The sequence below is a fragment of the Amyelois transitella genome, chromosome 4 (assembly GCF_032362555.1).
Source record: "Amyelois transitella isolate CPQ chromosome 4, ilAmyTran1.1, whole genome shotgun sequence".
NCBI lineage: Eukaryota > Metazoa > Arthropoda > Insecta > Lepidoptera > Pyralidae > Amyelois > Amyelois transitella.
In genome coordinates, this window is record NC_083507.1 from 8,872,671 (window position 1) to 8,896,620 (window position 23,950).

General features: G+C 35.4%; 1 protein-coding gene across 1 annotated transcript in view; it reads right to left on the reverse strand.

Annotated features, from left to right (window-relative positions):
• Positions 1-23,950, reverse strand: part of LOC106136977 (heparan-sulfate 6-O-sulfotransferase 2) — a 73,474-nt gene that overhangs the window by 27,348 nt on the left and 22,176 nt on the right. Inside the window, exon 3 of the mRNA XM_013337696.2 lies at positions 21,976-22,073. Within this exon, the coding sequence (XP_013193150.1) occupies positions 21,976-22,073 (98 nt within the window). The remainder of the gene's footprint in view (positions 1-21,975; positions 22,074-23,950) is intronic.

The window sequence follows — 23,950 nt, forward strand, 5'->3', positions numbered from 1 at the left end:
GATGAACTAGTTATTCCGTCAATGAATATACATGTTATTTTTGTCAAGATTGATGTCACTAGATTAACATAAAGAAATCATTTAGAAGAATATCACAAGCCGACAGCATAATGGCGGCACTCAGCGTTAAACCAACATTGCGTGACTAGACCTGTATCCAGTACAATAGAGCGGATTTCAGTAATGCTACACGTGGACTCAATTACTTTTGATAACGTTTACCTTATCTAAATACGTAAGGAGAGATTTGATCAATTTTGGGATTCAAAGAGTGGCCTCTGAAATTTGATAAAAAATCTTATATCTAATGTGGCTTTGCTTAATATTTTACTTGAGTTGATGTTTATGATACGTCTATATATACTTATTTCCAAAATAATCAAATGAAGCGAAAAGTGATCTCATGTTAAACGTAAACGACTCTAAACTGCAACAGAAACCAACACAGAATCAGATGTACCGCACGCAACCGCAATCGCGCTACTCCTATCCGCTCGTTAGTGATGTCTAAATTACATTATTACAAGTCTACCACCTCATTACAAACGCTAATTGAACACAGAACAATATCGCTCTTGTGGTGTTAATTTGTGAACTACTGAACATTTTTATGCAAGTTTATTTATGGTCATAGGTAGACGCCGACACAACGTTTTTCAACATCCTCGATCAGACGTGTGAACTTGTACGAGAAGATGGAAAAAATGTAGACGGTCCATATGCCCACTGAATTTTGATAGGCCTATGCTAAGACGCATTTCGAAGAAGTATAGTTGCGTGATATGCTTCAGAAATAATATCAACAAAAAAAGTTAATTCGATTCTTTCTTTTGAATAAGCACAAACTGCTCAACTCTATGAAGTTTTTGTCAGGATTTTGGATTAACCACGAGGGTTATGGTGGTATAGTTATTTGTGGCGTTTTTTGTCACTCGATATTTTTGTTGCGTATCGGCACGAACGATTGACCGACGCGCAACGTGCAAAACCAAACTCGATGATTTATGAGCTGTCGCGGCCGTCGAACCCGCTGTCCGCCGTCAATAGCTGCACGTTTCTCTGCCAGCACCAGCACTAACGTGCATAATATTTATTAGATACTTTCAACTCCATAGTTTCACTGCACATTGGAGTTATTTTTCAAAGAACGAGTATCTGCGTTCCGCTTTATCATACTCTGCTTATGAGTACACGATTATTACTTATCTTAAGTTATACCTCCACTATTTATGCAAAATCAGTTTCATCACGGCAAATGCTGAGCAGAAAAATTGTCCCCTTCGGCTCCCTATATTCACGAAGATGACAAGTTATGATGCCAAATTTTTAAATTCAACTTCGGATAAAACAAAATCATTGCATGGTTTCTGTATTATTCGGGGCGAGTATTTACCATTCCCGCTTTATTTGAGAAGAGTTGCGTACCTCGATAAAATTATTTGCCCATTTATGAACTTTGTTTACCGCTCCAAGTTAATAGCTCGAAACAGAAAATATTTCACAAAAATAAAAAATCCCCCGAGATTGTTTGTAAATTTTTAATTTTCTGCCTGTTAAGCATGATCGCGAGCGGTTTTTACTGTGAAAAAATATCTTATTAAAAGAATGAAATGGGGTTGTCACGATCAAGAGCCCTTTGAAGCATCAAATCAAAACAGTGCTGCGTTGTTGTTGTTGCGTTTTTATTTTTCTTTTTTATGAAGTTGTGATATTGAGATGTCGTGCGTTAAAGGGACAGTATCTGTGAGTGTTGAGTGCGGACAATAGGGGAGTGCCCGGGGCGTGGTTCATTATGGAAACTTCTCTGGGATCGTTGGAATCCCTTTGTCGGTGTATCACGTCTGCCCGGTCTATTGGTGAACAATCATAAACAACATTACACACAAGGTGCAGTTTTTGTAACCCTTTATTATAGTAAGTGACCAGTACTCATTCTAGATATGTAGATTTTTTTGTATATATACACATCGGTATACCTATGTATCGGTAGCACACAAATACCAAGTTTTGGCCGAAAGAAAATAATTCGAAAGGATTTGGATTATTTATCTAAGTACCTAAATAAAAACCTAGTAACTATAATAATTATTTTAAAACTGCAACTTTATAAAGGTAACCAAAGTTTACTAAGTTTTAGTGCTTTTGACATTTCTAACACAGACATTAATAGAGCGGGTCTATTTTGCAGCTAATCTAAATTAAATTAATTCCACATATAAGTTCACATAGACAAAGAACATCTACAAAATTATTGTTAGTAATAATTTTATATTGTTTGGTATTTCCACGAATTTGAGCATATTTACAAATCTATAGGTACACTATATGCAGAACAGACGCGTAATCATCACGTGGCTGCGTAGCTCGTCGTCTTCAAAGGCACCAACGTTGTTATTTCCCAGTGGAAAGCCCTTTGAAGGCCTTCATCTCCCGATGTCCTTTGTAGCTTTAATACACCTTAATTACGGCTCATTTCTTAGCGGTTGATTGACATGAAAAGTGATGTCGATCATTAGCTACAGTAATTATCTACGCTAGCTGTCAATTTAAATCTTCCCCGCACGTGGTTTAAAAATTACTTCTTTTAATTGTATAACAGTAGTAAAGTTAATATTTTATATACATATATAAATATTGTTATCTAATAGTACCCAACAATACATATAAATATAAAAGCAAGCCTCTTTCTAGGAGGGGTAAGTAGAGAACGAAGTTTTCGACTCACACGAGTTTGGTTGTATGCACCCTGGATATGTCCTAAAAACCAAAGACTTGCTGAATCCTACAATGTGCAATTAAAATTAATAATTAATTAATAAGAACACAAAAATAACTCTTTATTTAAGAAAAGTATATAAGAATAAAGTCACTCTATGTTAATTTTTAGATTCCATCGTTCCACTTCCAAATCAGTATGTCATCCATAAACATACAGCAACTCAACCAAAACTAACAACAAAAGTTTTCAGGGCCCTACAAATTTATTTAGGGGCAATAAATCTCAGTATCAAAGGAAAACTACGACTCATCAACACGCAAAACTATAAATTAAATTCTCAAGTTTCTTTTGCCAAGCTATATTTAAGTGTGGTTTTTACGAAATAAATTACGCACATACTTAGTATTTTAATGATTTAAGACGTTTATCAGGTGGTCATTGGTTTGATTTCCAATATTAGGCTTCAATCACTTATGTAAAGAAAATTATGAAGATTCGGACAGCAAGTTAACAGTTGAGCAAGATCAAACGCACGTCGAAGTAGTAACCACGAATATTCTAGACCCAGTTAATAAGACAGAAACAAATTGTGAAATCACGATTTAGGCACGCATTGATAACGAAAACGCTATTGCGCGAACAGGAATCAGCACACTTCAGGAAAATTCCCAGTACAATGTGAGAGCATTTCATGAAACTCCACTTTGCAAACATGGCTGCCGATACAACATTAGTAGTATTGAATGCACGATATATAAGGCGATTTGCGTGGTAGCAACACATGTCATTATACGTCCGGAAGCGGCGCGCGTGACGTCTCCTGTCTGAATGTATCCACGACGTGACCCGAGAAGCAAATGGCTGTGGGAGTGAGGAAGTGGATGTAGACGGAGTTAACAACCAAAATCCATTCCATTTTGAGTAGAATACGTTAAAAGCAAAAGGAATTTGGGAATTGATTGAATATATTTTTTTCTTTTGAAAGTCGGACTGGTCTGAGAGAAAACAGTAACCTTTGGACACATGCCAGTAATGTTTCCGATCTTGAACGGAGCATTTTCTAAATCTGAAAGAATATTTACTAATCAAGTTTTGAAAATCTAAAGATCACAGATCTATTATAGGGCGAATCCAACAGCTATAAAAGTGTGTAAAAATAATAAGTAAAGGTAAGGTACGTAAAATTTGATGAGAGGAAATCGAAAGTCCATCTTATCGGATCTTATCTCGGGTGTCTTTCGACAGACTGTTAAGACTTGCGAAACAAAATAATAAAATTACAGTCAGATAGATTATCACAATAATAAAACCTTAGCAAGTGTTACCACATAAAATTCGATAGCTTAAAGTGTACGGGAGATATAAATATTATTTCACTTAGCACCATAATAAAAAAAACGCAGCCCATCGTAAAAAAGTACAGCAACCAATACATTAAACGAAATAAAACGCCCTTATTACCACTATAGTACGGTCGGTACATAAAGGTTTAATTTATATCGGTATAAAACATGTTGACCGAAACTCGATATATGTATGGAAGCTTGTGAAAACGTTTTCAATTATAAGAGTCGGTGCTCGTTAGTAGCGGATAACATAAATCTTGTAACTGCCGGTATCACGGAATTACAAGTTATCACGTGTATCACATATCGCAGACCTTATGTAGTCAGTATAATATTACACGATACTTATACAATTTTGATCTAGACTAGATTATTTGATCTTCTGATGTGTAGTTGCAGATATACATATTACAACAGTCATAATTGTAATGTTAAGTTTATTTCTGAGTTATTCCCTGTCTAATCAATTTATTTATCTCTGCCAAGAGCAATTCAGATCAAAAAGTCATCAATACGTGATTGATACGTAATCCTTGCACCAAACTTAAACATTCTGTTATCTTTAATGCTACAAACAAAACACGTCTTCGTTTATCAATTAGTGCTGTTTGCAGACACCGCGGTATTTTATTGTCTGTTTATGCATAGTAGGCGTCAATAATTGATATTGCCTCGCTCATTGATAATAATGCTGAGAAGGTATAGCCGTCTTCCGATCGGCCGTGGGAACGCAATGCGGCGCGTCTCGTGCCTATCGCATATGGAACCAAGAACTTAATTTTTAACTACCAACCGGTTGGGACTGTCATTATTTCTCTTTATCGATGTTAATGGGAAATCGAAAACGAACGCAGGCTTGATTAAGTTTATGGCATTGCCACACGACATGTTTATGGTAAACAGTGTTCAAACACACATCAAATTGAGCCAGAGATAGTGGTAGCCTTAATTAGATTATTCTAATTACACAAGACCATGTGGATTATACAGGATTTCGATTAATATTCATGCTGATGGGACATTCGTAGGCTAATGTTTGTTCAGCTATTTTGATTGTCTACTGATGAAGTGGATTCCTTACGCATATGTAAGAAACAAGTTCTAGAAATAGACGTAGGACGAGAACAACATAATTACTTTATAGTCAAGTAAATAAATAAGAATGAATCCTGCTTTAAAACAACATCGTTAAATCCTATACAGTAAGAACTACTTGCTATCTGACCATGGGTGGTATTGCCTTGTAATTGGTAATGTTTCAATGAAAACTGCACGGTTTGATTCTTGTACTAATTGAATGACCATCTTACAGTAAAAGGCATCTCAAATTATGCTATTTGAACTCTAATTTCGCAGCGATACTTGCTAAAATGCAATGAATTTAAGTAGGCTAATGTGTCATGATGATGGGTTGATTATAATGGAATTCTAGGGTAGCTCGCTTGCATTGCAAAAAAATTTAATAAAAAAAACAAGTTTTTTCTGGTGTCGAATCCGGTTGATGGTGATCCAAAGATCTGGCATTCCTATAAGATATCGTCTAGTCGATAAGTTGCGAACGACTTGAAACATATGAATTTCCGCACTAACAGAACTTTCCATACGATTCAAAATCATTCCATTTAAAACTTTATGACAGCAACGTTCAAGCGATCTAAAGTTGGCGTTTAGTTCCGGATCCCCTTCCTGTTTCCCGATCGGTTTAAATTAATCAGGCGGAATGTTTCGATCTAGACGGGCGTCTTGTGCGGGGTTGCTTCCGGCACTTCCGGTAGGGCTGCCAGATGAATTAAACCTCCTAATGATCATCATTAGATAGAATATCTAAACCCAAAGCGTACTCGTACAAACAATTTAAATGAATGACTTATTCAATTTGTTAGGCTCTTAAGGTTTAGTTCCATCAATTAATAAATTGATGAATATCACATCGTCGATGACATCAAGGATATCCTAATAAAAGGTCTCATCATGATTAGCCTAAACCGACTTGGATGAAGAGAAATGAATGTGGATGAAACCAAAGAAGTATTCCGAGATCGTGACAAGTAGAAAGATCTCTGCCTACCACGTTGGAAAAAAGGTGTGACTTTTATGTAGGTATTATAATTTTCTGAATTTATGTGATACAAATGGGGGTTTTAAAAAGGACATTATTATCCAGCATCAATTATTGTAAACTTATTCAATATCATAAACCACGATCCAAATAGATTTACAAAATATGAATGTCAACGTCATATTCAATAACTGAAGCCCTTGTTTAGTTTTTCGATTCTCGGGGTGGCAGCCCTAGCCTGCCCCCAGTGTCCGCCGAGTGCGCTCTATATTTGTTGACACAAATCCAATATATCGCCTGGGCTTTCACTACTATTGACATGATACAACAATTTAATTTCATGCCCCTCCGTCATTCCGATTCCATACATTCGGTATACCCTAAGGATTCCGGAAAGACAAATTATTATGTACGGGCTATTACAACGCTTCATGGGGTCACGAAATTATTTATTTTGTACAACTTCCAATATTATTATGGCCTCCACGTTAATATCATCGCTTTATAACTTGGTAAAAAAACTACACAAAATCTTTTATATATTTGTTACACTTACCATCGCGCTCATTTTGATATGTTATGATTCTGTAGTTTTCAGTCTTTCTTATTTTTTGTTACGTGCATTGACGTTCTGCCTCGACATAGTAATGTCTAGTGACAACGATAATAATATATACTTAAAATATAATGATTAAAAGATTTAGATTATATTATCTGAAATGTCAAGGTTTCATCTATTAAAGGCTTCATGTAATGTAAACCGAAAACGAAACAAAGGAGCTATCAATTACCCCGTAGGATCAAAATGTTCAGTAACAAAACCCAGATCCACGTCCGTAATCCATACTGATAGATAGTTGTTCAACATCGAGTACCGCCAACTTCACACATAATGAATAGGCAACGATATAGCTGGACGAAAATCGCAGATTAGGACGTGCCATTAAATAAACGCGTGTTGGCGAAGTTGATACATTGCCATAATAAAACAAAAAGTGGTTTACATTGTACTATGGTGCGGACGGGCTGTACTGTACAATGGCCACCCCCACTTAAGTACGGTCCGGCGCATTCATGAAGGAACAATTTTCCCGGACCTGTCGTAATAAGCATCCGCGCCCAAACAAAGACGTTTTCCGTTTCGTGCTGCCAGGAAACATTACGTTCAAATTATATATTTTAAGTCAGCGAAATAAAAACGACAAAAGTCTTCTCTCCATCTGGAAGAACGAGGGCGAGTTTGTCAACAATACTTTATAGCTGTTTCATTAGACTTCATAATACTGCTTTATAAACTGCGCAAGCATAAAGACCATTTCAGAAAGAACCTAAAAATAAAATTGGTTCCGTACCCGACAGTTAATTCCCAAAGGAGATTTTATCTTAAATCTCATTACAGACAGTCCCGGCGCTCGTGGCCCCATTGTTCTTATGTGCGAGGGTCCAGGCAGAGGCGACACTGATGACGTGTGCAAAGTGAGGACATTATTTCAGGCGAGAAGCAGCTCGTTACCGGCTCCCCTGAGACCTCATGGGTTTCATTTGTTACTTTTACTTCCTGAATTTACCACACGAATAATATCATTTTTACACGTCAAAATTCAGGGTTTATGACCACATTTGTTGACAAAATAAACATGTGTCAACGATTTACGAGTGTTACCATTAGTGACGTCGCGTACAAATAAAGTATTCATTGAGAAAATAAAACTGGACAGAGGGATTCAGTGACACGTGCCACTCAGCAGCCTGCGTCTGCACTTAAATAAACCAAAGCCCAACTGTTGCGAGGGAAAAACAAACATCAAGGACCTACAGCACAAAAACTTATTAGGGTTGATATCCAAAAAAAATATATGAACTCACTATCTTATCGTAAAAAACTTGATGTAACAGATATATTCAATCACTAAAAAATAGTGTGTATCCTGCCAAATACAATGCCCTAGTAAAACATGATTATGATGTGATGTGATGATTTGACCTTAAATGTGACCGAAATGGCTTGTGACAAAAACTGAAGATTGGGATTCCTGAATAAAGACGAATGGGGTGTGGTAATTATCTGCACATAATATAATTGCTATTTTCTTTAAACTACTTGACGTACGTTTCTCATATTTCTATTTAATAAAAAAATATAAAAAATGTGCTATATGGATCACAAGTAAGAGCACTGTGTTCATGCGGTATCGAACAAAGGACTAAGCTTTGGACAACCCTATTCGTTAGTGGTGTCAGCGGCATATGCCGCCGAAGCCGGCTGTCCAGCCAAAACAATTACATCACTGTACGGCGCTTCACACTCTATGATATTAAACTTTCGGCCCTTTTCATATCAATCATTAAACTTATACAAACACTACAATATGTCTGCTTGTGAAGTAATTTCAGTAATGCGTTAATGTCTATTTTAAGTTCAGAGTTCTCAATAGATACATACTTATTTTAAAATAAATCGTATATCGGAGTAAAATTTTAAAGCAAAACAAAGATAACATTTGAACTTTATTTTTTAACACTATAAAGCTATGTATTTCAACAGATTTCAAATTATTACCTACCAACTTAAAACGAGCACCTAAGAAAAATTAAACAAGCAATAAAAATCGCGAATTAGATCATTTTTCGGCCACAATTCGGCAAACGTTTCTATTATAACCTTAATCACGAGCGTGCCGTAACCAATTGATTTACTTGAATCGCCCGAGCGTTATATTGAATCGGACCGACGGCAGAGCCGGGAACGCAGTCGAAGTGGGAAATGAGCAAATTAATTAACCGCACACTCGCAAGTAACAATAGAGTTACACAGAAACGTTGATCATGCCTATAACAGTACGCTTACATTTAATACAAAACATAACATTTGCCATATTGGGCTTGCTTCATTTACAGAAGAGGTCAGACAGAACCTAACCACGCCTTATTATGGACTGTCTAAGATTAATGTGAGGACCAAATATAAACGATCGAATACTTCAAGCAGAAAGGAGAATGGAAACGGCAGACTGTCGATGTTGTATGTCGCACTAACTCTGCTCTTCTTCGTAAAAATACTAGTAGAATAAATGCTTCCGATACGGGTAAAATTCAAAGATGAGATAAATCACGGTCTGGAGTTGCGTGCAAAAGCATATGGACCAAAATGATTTACAGCAGAGGCGCACTGGTGTGATATATTAGATGATATTGCAACAATGAGCGACATAATTGAATGTTCCAATGAACCGCAGCCTGGGTTCACGACCGGCTGGGCAATCCATCAGGAATAGGGCATCCCCATACTCTAAGCTTTGAAAATACTGAGAATCGATAGCTCTGTTTTGTTAAAGATTCCGTTGATGTTACTTTAAAGTGAAAAAAAAAAGATTAAAGGCAAAATATGGGTATATGGCAAAATAGTATTTTAGCTAAATTTGGGTTGAAATTGGTCACACAGAAAACACAATATAATAACTACTATATTTATTTATTTACTTTAATTTCGTTACTGTCGTTTCACTAAAATAATAAAATTTGGTGTATCAAGTACAGGACTGGATCACAAGTCAACATCCGGGTGACACATAAGTACTTACGTACTTGGTCGCTCGGTAAGAAAATCCGATAAAGAGCAAAGCACTATAAATAAGTATAATATATCCAAATAATGGTTTTAAAATATTTGGTATAAAAGTTTGATCCTATCTTTATTCACATAAGTACTGTAGGTACATTACAGCAGAGCATTTTCTTATCATGACTTAAAAAAAACATAAAGAAATAATTACTTTCTTAGAAGTTTAAAGTCAAATTAGTTAAAAATTAAACAAGAATATGGCATAAAATTAAGATATTATTTAAAAAGATATCGATTGTTATGTTATAAGTGCTGTTGATTCCTTATAAAATAAGTAAAAAGAAACATCCATAAATATGAGATGATTGAATACCCTAAGTGGTGAATCAGTAATTTAGCAGACGGTCAAAGGATGTCGTACGATTTTATTTGTAACAAATTACTCTGATCCTTTTATTGCAACAAGCGACATTAAGATCTGTCTGGACACGAAACCAGTGATTTCCTGTGAATTTAACGCTTTACTTCGTTTTAAAATTAATATAGTAAATGTTTGGCTGTGTATAACGGCATAAATAACATACCTATTTGATTTTTAAAAGATATAAAAACCAAAACTAATAAATGTTCATTACGAGTATATGAATGAAAAAATCGATTTTTAAACCGAATTAAAAGTTTAATCAAAAATACTGACACTATTTGTTACCAATTACTTAAACAATTTAAAAAGTGACAAACCACTTATACAAATAACACTCGTAACTTTTCTATGCCGAATACTTCATATTAAGGAAAACTTCAGTCCAGACTATCTTTGATAATCATAAACAATGTTACGGTCCGTTACTTCTCATCAAACTGCAATTTAAAACATTGCGAACAATATAAAACAATTTTAAAGAGGAAATGTTAAATCGTAACGACATAATCTGTGGTGTCTTGGAGAATCCTTTGCTATCCCATTTACTTGGATACAATGTTACATTGTGCAGTAAAATGCAGTCATAAACCGGGTTGGCTAGTGTATAAATCACAAATAGTCCGCCCACTTGACAAATTTTATTTAGAATGAAAATTTAAGACAATTTTGGCTCTTAAAGTATCCTAAAAGTTTAAAGCATGAAATCTATACGACTTAGGATTGTTTTGACCCATGTCTTCACTATATACCTAGCCGCTTTCCATTTCTATTTCTAATCTTTTTTCCTTTAAACCACGCAACGAATTTGAATATAGCTTTACACAGTCGTTTAGACATTTATTCCCGAAGAAGATATACTCGTATGTAAATACAAAAAATGCTTAAATGGATACCGTGCAGACTGGTGGAATTAGTAGTCTTACAATAAATCATCATTTATTAATGAAGATTACACTTAATTTAATATTGATCATGTGCACCACATAGAGGATCCTAATGAAGGCGGCTTTTTCTAATGGCCAAAATTAATGTCACAAGACAAATACCAATTTGCAGATTCAATAAAAAAAATGCTGCCTTTTTATTATGATTATATGCTGCGCTGTAAGTGCAAACAACAATTACTCTACCTATTGTTAATGTAATTGGTCCATGTGATTAGCACTGGAGTGTGCTCACACGTGCTTGTTCAACTAAGTGCACAAGATTAGAGTAGCAAGTAGCAACATTATATAAATTAACTACTAATGTTGAAATAAAATTTTCAATTTCTTTAGGGAGAATCAAGTAAAAGTTCTAAGAAAAACAGTGACAAGTTGACGTAACAAATTGTCGAATTCGCGTGGCTAGCTTGACGATAGACGAGCGACCGAGCCAAAGGGCAAATTGCATGGATCCTTATAGTTCGCAATTTATTCTGACTTCGGCGGACTTGTAGATTTATATCGGTAGTAGATTGGTGGTGCACATCACGCGAACTACATGCGGTGAAAGCAATTTAAGGCAATGGCCACGAGCGCTACTCAGGGCCTCAAACTCTTCTCTTTCCACCCAAGAAGAAATCTACAATATAACATTGATTTGTAGTTCCGGAAGGAAGTGGCCTAACTAGCGTATGGTGAGATTCATATCACGTAATTCAATAAAGGAATACCGGTACATATTAATACTGCTTGCCACATGCGAACGAAATTCCATACCTCATTTCCCACGCCGAATATTTCTGACGGGGATAAATTAATGTTCGGATAGCGACGTAGACAATGCGTCAGCGAGCGAGCCATTAGCTGCACAATTAGTGCAATTGTCGTTAATTTATTATTGTAGCCGTCAACAGCAACAGACCGCGCGGCCAGACAGCTCCCGTACATCATTAAATCCAACATTTATACGCGAATGGCGAAATTACAGACGCCGTCGACAATCATTCCACTGTTAATTGAAAAGGGGTATATTGCTGACGTTTGCAAAAACGAAAATGCCATTATTTACGCGGCGCCCTGCCGTCCATTCTGAATTTCGGAATTTTATCTGTAACCTTAGACATATTTAAACATTATTCTACCCGACTTTAGACGTTTCGGTGAATGATGAAAAGATACTTCATTGAAACAGTATTGATGCTCACCACTCTCCCTTCGCATTGGATGTACTATAAAGAAAAATGTGGTAAAAACGACAAAACATAGTACAAAATCTATCACCACGAAATTGTTTTCGTGGTTCTCGACAGAGAAAAATTGGACCACTCAATCTCTTTCTTTATTTAAATGAGAGATGGCTGAAGAATCCAACTGGTGTAATTCTTAAGGAATTTTTATGCCGCCAAGCAATAATATTTTTTAGTTAAGTATCGGAATGAGTTATGCTGAAAGAATAAAGTAGTATCAAAATCTTTGTTTGAAACAAAACAAGCTATACAAATCGAAATAAAATGTCGTAATTGAGTTCTAGAGATTTAATGCTAATAAAGTTTTAATAACCATTGCTTTGGAAAAGTGCAATAACCTAAATGTTCATCACGTTGACGATACTATTGTATAGGAATCTTCTCTGAACGTTAAGCTAACAAACCTATATAAAGACTCATCTATTTCCAGTAACTTCAGATATAAAGGCATCTATACCGGGTAACTATTAACAAACTAGGGAACTATTTCAATCTAGTTCGTGTTAGTAAAACAAAAGAATTTTTGAATTGGGTTACGGTAGGTTATGTTAATAGATTACATTCTAAATGAAGTTTTGTGAATGTCGCACCCTTGTTAGACACACAGCTGTAAAGTGAGCTTGGAGACATAATTTATTAAGCCGACGTATTGGAACCACATGGACTAGTAAAAATAACACAGATAATCCTTGACGTGATTTATTTTAAACGACGACTGTAAGTTCCCTTGTTAAAGTTAAGGATTGTTGACAAATATTTACAGATGTCAAGAACGTAACTGGAATATTTTATGCTTTATTTACAGTCTGAAATGCATTCGAATAACACATGAAGTAAGATTCCCAAGGCGAGTAACCGTCAGGCAGGGAACCGCTCGTGAACTCTTTTCAGGACAGGACAATATGAATTCAATTTAGAATGCGCTATGATGACAATAAGAAACTTAAATCATAACAAATAATTATATGTAATATGTATACTATTGTATTAGCATGTAAGCATAAACTATTTTTCTACGGGAACGAAGTTCCGTACAGAAGCTGGTAATTGATAAAATATAAATTACTTATACACTAATAATGCATTCAACACATTTTAGAATTCCAAAACAGGAAACATTAACAATCTCGGTACTATGTCCATTAAACGCATTAAACAGACTAATTAATTAACTACGTTTGCCTTACGTTTGGCGACAAATTACGGACAAACACAAAATAAGAAAAATGCAGAAGATCATACACTTTTTTATGAACTGAATAATTGTAAAAGGGAACAACTACAATACTCACATTTTCATCTTTTGCAATATTTATATTCACAGCTGGATAGATTCCCTCGACGTTTCTGTCTACCCCTCCGGAAAAGAAGAGGGTTTGTATTATACTTTGTCAGAGGGAGTAAGTTTCAATACGCGCAACTTTGTAAATTATAATGAATAATTTTTAACTCCATATGAGACATATTAATTTGCGTGTGCATTTTGGGGGGAAGGTGCTTCTGTAACTAAGCAGGTACAGTCAACCGCATATCAAGTAACCCTATGCTGTTGGTTGACTGTTCTTATAATAGAGATGTGGTTAAAAGAGTGTCTATTCTGTGTTATCTTTATACATAACGGGTCAATGACCGATTAATTCATCGATTCTAATGTTTTATCGGAGTCGTAAACACTTCGATTTCCCGACTCTAATTATAATTATCTAGGCCTCACTTATTAATAGCTTTATACAAATAGTTGACTTGTTAATAAAACATAATTGTTTAATTGACAGATTAAATTTGATTTGCTTATAAAAACATTACGTAAATTAAAAAAGGGCAAACGCCTTTTTTTCTACTATTCAAACTAAAAACACTTATTTGTCCATCACACAACATCACAAAATTTGCCGAAGGCTGGACAAAGCCGAGGTGTCAGAAAACCGACAAGAAATATAAGATAGACAACAACGCCAAGGACGCACATGTTTACCCTAAGTCAACATTCTAAAATAAATTAAAAATAACATGATAAAAAAATTACAAAAATGAACGCATTACCCTCCTGTTCACTCCACCGACAAAAGCTAGCTCTTAAATTATGAAAAATAAAACAAAATTAAAAAAAAAGATGCGTATGTTTATTCCTCCAGTTCGTGGCAACATTTCAATCAACATACCGATGAATAAACCAACGCGCGTACTACGTCCCGGGCATTTCGGATGAAACATTGTGGATATGATGTTGATGACGCATTGTGCATTCAATATTTATGCAAAGTGGCCCTTCATTCCGAGAATGGAACTTCGGATAGCTAGACTATCATTATATATATCACTGAATATATACATACATAAAATAACGCCTCTTCCCCGGAGGCAGAGACTACATATTTCAACTTGCCACGACCCCTGCTCTTCATCTACTTTTAGAAGTATCTTCATAAAGCTCATCGGATTCGAGTATCACTGAATGATTGAATGAAATGTACACCACATTTCATTTTCATTTCACATCTCCTGCCTGGTGTTTGTCTCAGTTACATCCTAACATCTCTGGAGAGGAGAACACCTCTCTTGGGTGCGCATTTTGACAAGATTTTGATCATGGATTCAGATAGCCTAGCCAGGTTTTTACAGAGGGACTCCCATACTGTCCTCCGCAACCTAACGCATATTGAATCATAGTGCCACATCCAGTTGCCTGAGGCTTCCTCACGACGTTTTCCCTCACCTCAGGTCAGCACACAAACTAATGTACCTACTAACTTGTGCCGCCCAGCGTAATCGGTTTGACCACCGACGCTCTTACGACCACTTGCACAATTTTTTTCAAAGTCACTCAAGCTTGATATTTCATATATTTGACAACCAAACGATATTTTGTAATAATAATAACTGTAATCCTATACACAGAATAAATCTGGAATTAATGATTCATCACATTGTAGTCATTTTATAAATGTACCGATTAATTAAATACGGAATTCAGTCGCTGCGGTTAACCACTGAATGTAATGAAAACAAAACAAATTATAATTGACTCATTAAATTGATTAATGAACTTTATTGTTTTCATTAAAAAGAACAATATTGGTAATCTATACTAATATTATAAAGCTGAAGAGTTCGTTTGTTCGTTTGAACGCGCTAATCTCAGGAACTACTGGTTCATATTGAAAAATTCTTTTTGCGTTGAATAGACAATTTATCGAGACGAATGATCTTTAAACCTATTTGTCTCTGTTAAATTTAAACGATTCTATATATTTCCATGACTTCTGAAGTTACATTAATGTAGAAACTATACATACAATTTAATTATTGAAAAAGTTTACTTAAAGCTCTGAGACAATTTCATTCAATTCCGCTCTATGGTCTAATTCTAAAACAATCAATTGGAATTTTCCAGAAGGCAATCTACGGGATCGCGTTATCCAGAACAGTTTGTTTTCATTAACCATTGCCAATGGAACGAGTCCGTAGAAAAAACAAAGCGTTTGTCAATTTGCTAACTGAGTCAATTCTAAAATTGCTTTATTTTATTAGAACAAATAATTATAATGAAAGCTATTTAATTAATAGTGGACTAGCATAGCTGTACAGACAGTAAAGATGAGCTTAGTAAGGAAATATTAAAAAACAATTTTCCTAATAAGCAAAGGGAAAATGGTAAGCGATTTTCTTTTACCCATACAGTTAGTTTTTCTCTATTCAAATCTTTTGGTATGAAAACAGTTTTAATCTAGATTAAACGCAGTTCAATGATAACCTGGTATAAATTTACGGTGATACATAATTTAACGTGTCGTAGAACTGTTTTATCGTTAGCATAAATAAAAAAAATAAAAAAAAAAAAAAATAAAGCATAGCCACGGGAATAAAAATATCGATTAGACTCAGCATCCATCACTATCACTACATATTATGTCCCATTTCTCTGTGTCTGTATGTATGCGCTCGGAATTTTGTGTATGGTTTATTTTTTCTGTTTAATTTGTTGGAAGTTTTCTGACGAAGGCTTAAATCTATTAATGTTACCCGTGCGAAGCCCGGGCGAGTGGCTAGTGCTGTATGAATCCTGTAGGGTCAGTTCCGAAGGGGCGCGGACGTGCGATATCCTATAGTTAAATTATGACCGCGATAGCCACAGCAGAACATCGACGCGATCTGATATCGACAACTCGTTAAAACTATCCCATCCCTATCACAGCTAGGGTCGCCACACTTCAGTTTTGTACTGAAAATAGGATTTTTAAAACTTTTAATGTTTGAGTTAGAGTTTATTTATGATGAAAGACACACACAGGTAAATTAACTACTCTCTCATTGCGCTGTACTTTGTTATTTGTACTTACTGCTTATTAACTTTAAAAACAAACCATATTCTGCTAATCCCTCCGTGAATAAGGCGTGATTTTATGTTATGTTATTCTGATATTAGACCTTAGTTTCTCAACAAAATGCATGTAAGAAATTCGCCTCTGCCGAATTGCATGTCGATATAAATTGCGCTGGACTTTCATGAATTTTATGGCTTCCGTAAAATTTCAAACAGTTTTATTAAATTCTCCTATGGTTGAAATTTATATGCTTCCTGCACGAATATTATAATTTACATTATAATTGCTAGTAACACTGCCCATAATTAAAATTTATTAGCATTTTCTTGAAACTTTTATTAGTAGAAAATCCGATAGGTATTTTATTAATTTCTAATAATTTATTCTGTGTCTTGTTTTCAATCCTCCTGAAAGCTGGTTTACAGTGTAACGAACATAATTTAGCCGCAGGGTGTTCAGCAGTACAGACAAAACAGTAGGTAACCATATCTAATAGCAAGCTCTCTGTTGGTATGCCACAATGTGTCAGTTGCAGTGCATAAAGTTTTAACGAGCTTTGTCTAAGCAGATCTATAGTATCGCATTTCATAGTAAATTGTAGTTTGGGATGTGATATTTCGTAAAATAAATTGCAGGTTGTTTTTATATACTTGTTTCACTTTATATCTATTACCTACTATCAGACAAATGGAGGCCAAACGGGCTAAAATTTCCAATAAGTCTTACAAAGTGAAACCACAATTTATTTCTATAATACGCCATAACTCATACCTTTACAACGCAAATACAGCGGCACAACATCAATAATAATATACAGAAGCGCTACATACAAACAGGACAGATTATACGGTCATAAAATACCTTGTATCAATTACTGCGTGCATAACAGGTCAGCCATAAATCTTGTTAAACAGACTGAGATCTTAATCTGACGTTTATCCTTTATTAAGAAAGAAAAAAACGCCCACTAGTTCCACCGGTTAATAGACCCTTCGCCGTTTAAGGGTTCCTACATTACTTTTTACGTAAGCAGAGAGAGCATTAGCATTAGTATTTTTAAAAACCCAGCCGCCCAGATGTCCGTTTATAATTGTATACTCTTCAAAGTTTTGGCAATCAAATATACATTATTAATTAATTAACGATAAAAATAATCATATCTTAATTAAACTATTTTATTTATTTGATAATACTAACTTAATAATAAACTAACGATATTTCATTATAGATGTACATTATGTTTTACTGGTCGCGACCTAACACACTCGGATGATGATGTGTATCTATGTAAGCCATTTATATAATCAATTGCTATTAAAAACGTTACTAGACTTTGATTTTGCCTTCCTTAAATTAGTTCTGAACTTAAATAAAAAAATATATAAACAAACAATTTGTGAAACTGAACTGAACCTTACCGAATGCGGCTAAAAAGATCGGGCAGCCCGCGGCGCAACCTGGGAGGTCGTTCCATTCCACAAATTCCATTATAAATTCAAAAGTCAGAAATAAATTGAAAAGCCGTCGTATATAACATTTACTTACAAATCGAAGCTTACTTATCAACTTGTAAAACATTTTCGTAGATTTACCATTGTTAACTCAAGTGATAAGCGCTCTACAAACGGAACACCTATTTACCATCGCACACAACTTTAGTCCAAAGTAAACATTTTTTTGACAAATGTTTGCTTACCATGGGCATGGTTCGAAATCGTTACGTCTTTAATACAAACTAACTGTAACAATAGTAGAGTAAGTATAACCATTCTTATTTATCTTTACAATAGAGAGGTTAACAGTGGTTATGGTTTATGTTTTGATTTTTAAGAAACTAAATATCTCATTGAAAACTATCTAGTTCAATTGGAACTATGAATATGTTATAGTAACTATGGACAAAATGGAAATAAACTTGCGGTCAAAGGGAACGATGATGTATATTTTTATTGACTAATAAAATTATAATAATTCATTTGTACCGACACTTTTGAACGTATTTTAATTAAAGTAAATTTTTCCACAAGGTCATGTTAGACTAATTTTGGTTATAACTTACGTTTTATTAGTGGAATACTTAAACAATTCAGCATTGGCTGTTCAAAGTTAACAAATAAAAATGTATAAAAAATAGATATTTTTTACTGTCGGGCCAACCACTCGCATAACAAATTGTAAACATACTAAACATGTTTTCAATAATTTGTGTGTAACTTTATCTTTGCTGTCAACACAACAACGACACGCTTTAGATATTACTTAAAAGCACGCTCTAACCTTCAGTTACTCTGAATAACGCCGACTTTTAATATTCCATTTGATGTCACAAAACATTGGATTAAATATTCAAGAGAGTTATAGCTGAATGCATCGTTTGGAGGGCACTAAACGAGAGATAAGGGCCGGCCATCTCGCCTTGAAAATGATGACCCTTTGTACTTAAATTCCTCTTGACTTTGACATCAACTTATCCCCTCAATAATCAAGGCTATCAACATACATATCTTATGATTTATGTGAAGCAGTGAAGCATTTATTACAGTTTAGAAGGAAAATTGTTCTTTGGTCATATTGAACTTGAAAGGAATCGTTCTGTATCGTAAGTTTCGTGAGTCCAACATTTTAGCACACCGATTAAATATTATCCAATTAGTTAGTTCCTTATACATCCAAATCCATTACGGTCTGTTGTCAGTATTATTTACAAACTCAGCTTAAATTTTTTTGGCAAAAGCGTAGTAAAAATGGGCTCTACCGACGCCCATCTTGTGAAACGCAACCAAGAGTGGTCTCCCCACCACGCTCAAGAATCTTTCTGATATATGACCAAAACTAAAGATATTTCATAACACATAAATAATCCCGTAGTACAAATAACACGTCCAACTGCTTGTTGCCGCCTCAACGGTCGAAGCGAGAGAGAACTCTGCCTTGCATTACAGAAGCAGGAGAGGTCGCCATTGCATTACACGACATATCGCCTTTTAGCAAGAGATAGTCGGTGTTGCCAGGCCAAGAAACTAACCTCAAGTTATGAAACAAACAGAAAAGCATTAAAACAAAAACATTCTAGAGAGATATAGCTACATTGAGAGAGAAAGATAAGAAAGTATTATTATCAACTAACTTAATGAGCTAGATAATTTTTCATATCTTGTTGGTGAAAAAGTCAATCAGTTCATTTAGTACATAAAGGACGCGAATTGAAGTAAGAACTTTAAAGTAACAAGTTGTGCACAAAGAATGTTTGAAATGTGTTGACTTTGATCCAAAAATTCTTCAAACCAAAGCTAAAAACTTGCAGGATTTATTCAATGAGTTTCTTACTTTTATTTATTCTACTTACGTTTACTTTTAAAAGACAAATGCTTGAACTTGATAAAAAACTTTTTCATTAGACTGGCTCCTTTTCGTCGGTTACATTCAAAGTAATATGAAGATTAATTTTTCATCTCACTTAGTTCAAGATTTGTTTCATTTTTACAGTAGATTAAATATATAATATTAATATACATATATTAACTTTTTAAATTAAGAAACAAATAAGTGAGCTCATACAGATTAGCAACCTCTTTAGACGGTTACCAACCTTTCCCGGGCAGTTACAAGTAGGTTCTCAACATCTTTTAGCCTACATCAGCGTTATGCATACACAACACACACAATGAAGAATGCCTTCTCCCACGTTTTTTTGACCAGGCGCGACAATTTAATACGAAATTGCTTCGCCTATCCGCACTTTATAATCAAACAGATTTATTGTTGAAGGCACGTGACCTTCCTGCGTCCACGGGCCAGTGTAATGCCTTAATGGCTGAGTAATTTACGGCTCACCAACCGTCCATAGCAATGAGAGGTTTGACTGTCAAATTGTTAGCGAAAAATAAAATAAAGTGAGGATAGGGTTCACCCGTCCATTCCATTAGCCCCATAGTCATAGTCGTGCCATAATGGAACAATAGATACCTACACTTTAGATATCGTGAAAATATGTATGTAGATGCGAAACTTATAAACAAGGTGATAGGACTTTATTCAGAATTTTACATTGTGCAAGTTTATTTGAAACATTACGATACTCATATCAGCGATTAAAAAGTTCCTAGTATTGATACGAAAATTTTATAGAAGGCGAAAGTTAAGTATGGATTTTGTAGAAACCATAATTTTCATATTTATTTTACTTAAATAAATAGATACTGCAAAATTATGGTTAGGATACATTTATACTCGTATTCCGTCTTGTATGTACCTACATAGGGGTACATAGGGTATATCGGGTGCATAGGTACCTACCTATGCACCCGATATACCATTATGCTTCAAAGCGCGGTCGCCGCATTCCATTATTTATTTCTCCACTTTGTCCGTTATCCGGCATCCGGCATCCTCAATGTACTCGTATATTTCTTCTGTTCTCTCTTTATTTTGGTATCTAATATCTAACAATTGTTTTACAGTCGCAATAATAGCAAGAGTCGTCAACGCTCGACACCGTGGGAGGAATAATTAATGGATTTACAGCTGGAAACGCAAGCGTCTTGTTTGTTCCGCATAAATTAAATTTGAGGATCGAATAGATCGTTCCTTGAAGAACATGACTTAGCTCTAACGTTAATTAGACTAGTCAAGCTGAAAAATATTAATTTGTAGTTAGTTTTAACTTTGTGTTTAAAGAACTGAATAAATTAGAATTCCATTTAAGAGAAAAACATGTGCTTATTTTTCAAAACTGTGATGAATAAAAAAAAGAAATAAGATTTACATTTTGTCTTCAATGAGACGATTTACATTCACACCAACTAAATGTATTTTATGCGTTGAAAATATGTAAAGAACAATTAAATTTGCTCACGAGCGTCGAACAATAGCCCACTTACTAATCATATCGAAAATAATCGAAATTCGTTTCCAATTAATGCCGATCACGCGCGGCCATCAATCGACTAATCCCGAAGGGCGACAGACAATAGCCAGAAGAGGTGTTTTGCATGTTTCGTATATCGAATGGCACTTAGCTCCGCACATTTGCATGCCCGAATCGGCTCCCGGTTACGACGACAGCCCCAAGGCCGCACGGCTCGGCGCCGCTGATGTAATCGCTCGTCCCTACACACCAGAACAATAATAATTCACATTCAAATTTGGCACTACGGAATTACTGGGCCGTTTTATTGTCCTAACAATACCCAGCGCAACTCTTTGCCGCGCCGAATGCGACATGTGCTGCATTTACACAGCTTGCCTTAAAAATTTCATCAACAAAAACGAGCCTGAATAGAAAAACGGAATGTTGTGGGCGCAGGCGTTGAATGATTTTTTGTAGCCGTGTGGGATTTAAATTTATTTAGCTGAACAAAGGGTACTCACTTCCAGCCGGTAGAGTATCTCGAAAAGAGCCATATTTCGTTGCTGTGAGGTCGAAAACAATGGCAACGTTTGCGCGCTCGCTGACAGTTGCACGGCCTCTGTGAAAGAAAATTTAAAGTGAATTCTAAAGGTTTTAAAAATCTAAAATATTGCGCTGTAGTAAATCACGTAAGCCAATAAATCGAGAAGATTTAAAACGCCAGCGATTTTCATTTCCACTATTGGCGAGCGCTCTTTGAGGGAGTCGCACTCGCGGAAATTACTGCTGAAATAGGTATCGTATCGTACAAAATTATAAATAGTAAAGATATTGGTTCAACGCAACCAACCATGACCTAATATGGGTAAGATTTTCCTGCAAAGGTTGCGGAGGTCAGGTGGGAGTCGTTCCATGTAAAAAGAAACTTACCCAGGACCGTGATCATAGGAGCACCAAGGACTCCTCTCCTGGGAGATGCAGTCGTAATCGAGACGAACGCCAGATAGAAGATGAGACGAGAGGTATAAGTAAGACTATCGATGACAGTATCAATTCATAAGTGACCGTATTGTATACACCTGTATACAATATGGTCACTCTTAAATTGATACATACAGCGTATGTTTTAAATGACTAAATTTAGAATGGCTTTTTTATTATTTATTGAGTTTTCTATAATTAACGGCCAATTAGGTTAAAATTTGTTTAAAGTATCTTACATATTTCAAGCATTTTACATTTGCATAAATACAATATGAATGCAGTACTGCACTTAAGACTCACGTGTCATTGTATAATGAGATATATCTGTGTATTCCTTGTTTTGCAATGCTGCAAAGCGCTGTTGTGCAGTGGACAAGAGATAGGACTAGAGCAACAAGAATGTTATATTAAATCACCTTTTAACCCCAGTTTGAGAGAACTCTGTAGCATAGCGTTATGAAATAGAGATGTATGGTCTAAAATACTTCATGATACTTTAAACTGATAAACCTGACCCGTATCTTTAAACAAAGGCCAAACGACCAGTATTTTTTTTACTAGCTTGAACAGATTGCTTAGAAATAACAAACGTTACAGGCTATAAGGGTTATAAACGACTATCAGCTACACCTATAAAAGCAACATGAACATTGTTAACTTTAGTGCTACAACTCATAAAAGTAAATTATCTCGCCGACTGTGAAAAACATTAAGACGTTATGTAGAGTTCACACATTATGAGAAACGTAGCGCGTCGACTGAAGAAAATTACAGGCAAGTGTGCATACGTCCTATGATAGGGTTGTCAACTTTCTCTTTCACACAAACATTGTCTCTCTTGTACTGTTGGAAAAAAGGATCAAACTTCATGAACCTAGGACTAATGAAAGAAAATGTGAAAGCTCACATATAAGCCGCGAGCCCAGGTTAGAGGATTATATTGGGAGATTTTATGACTCACGAGTATTGTACTTAAAGGCTTTCGAAGCGCGAGTGTTGAGATAAGGACACCTAAGGTTCGGACTGCGAGTTCAACCGCCGACTCAACTCTTTCATCACAACACTATTAACTTTTCAGCAGATCCCCGATGGCGTCGCTTAGTGATTTTAATAGACCTCGAAAGTTGTAGCCAACAGCTAGGTATAGCTTGATTTGTATATTTTTCTTAGATGTAATGTTAGTACCAAATCCTACTACTATTATAAAGGCGAAAGTTTGTATGGATGTATGGATGTTTGTTACTCTTTCACGCAAAAACTACTGAACCGATTACCATGAAATTTGGTATGTAGGTAGCTGAAGACCCAGAATAACACATAGGCTACTTTTTATCCCAGAGTTCCCGCGGGATTGATAGGGTTTCCATGCGGACGAAGTCGCGGGCGGCCTCTAGTAAAGATATAAACATGTTGTTGTCAGCCCGAAAAATTGTTAGAACATTGAGAACGAAACTTACGTTCTTTCTGATAGGCTTTATTTTATCTTAATTTCAGAATATTTCCAAAAACGGC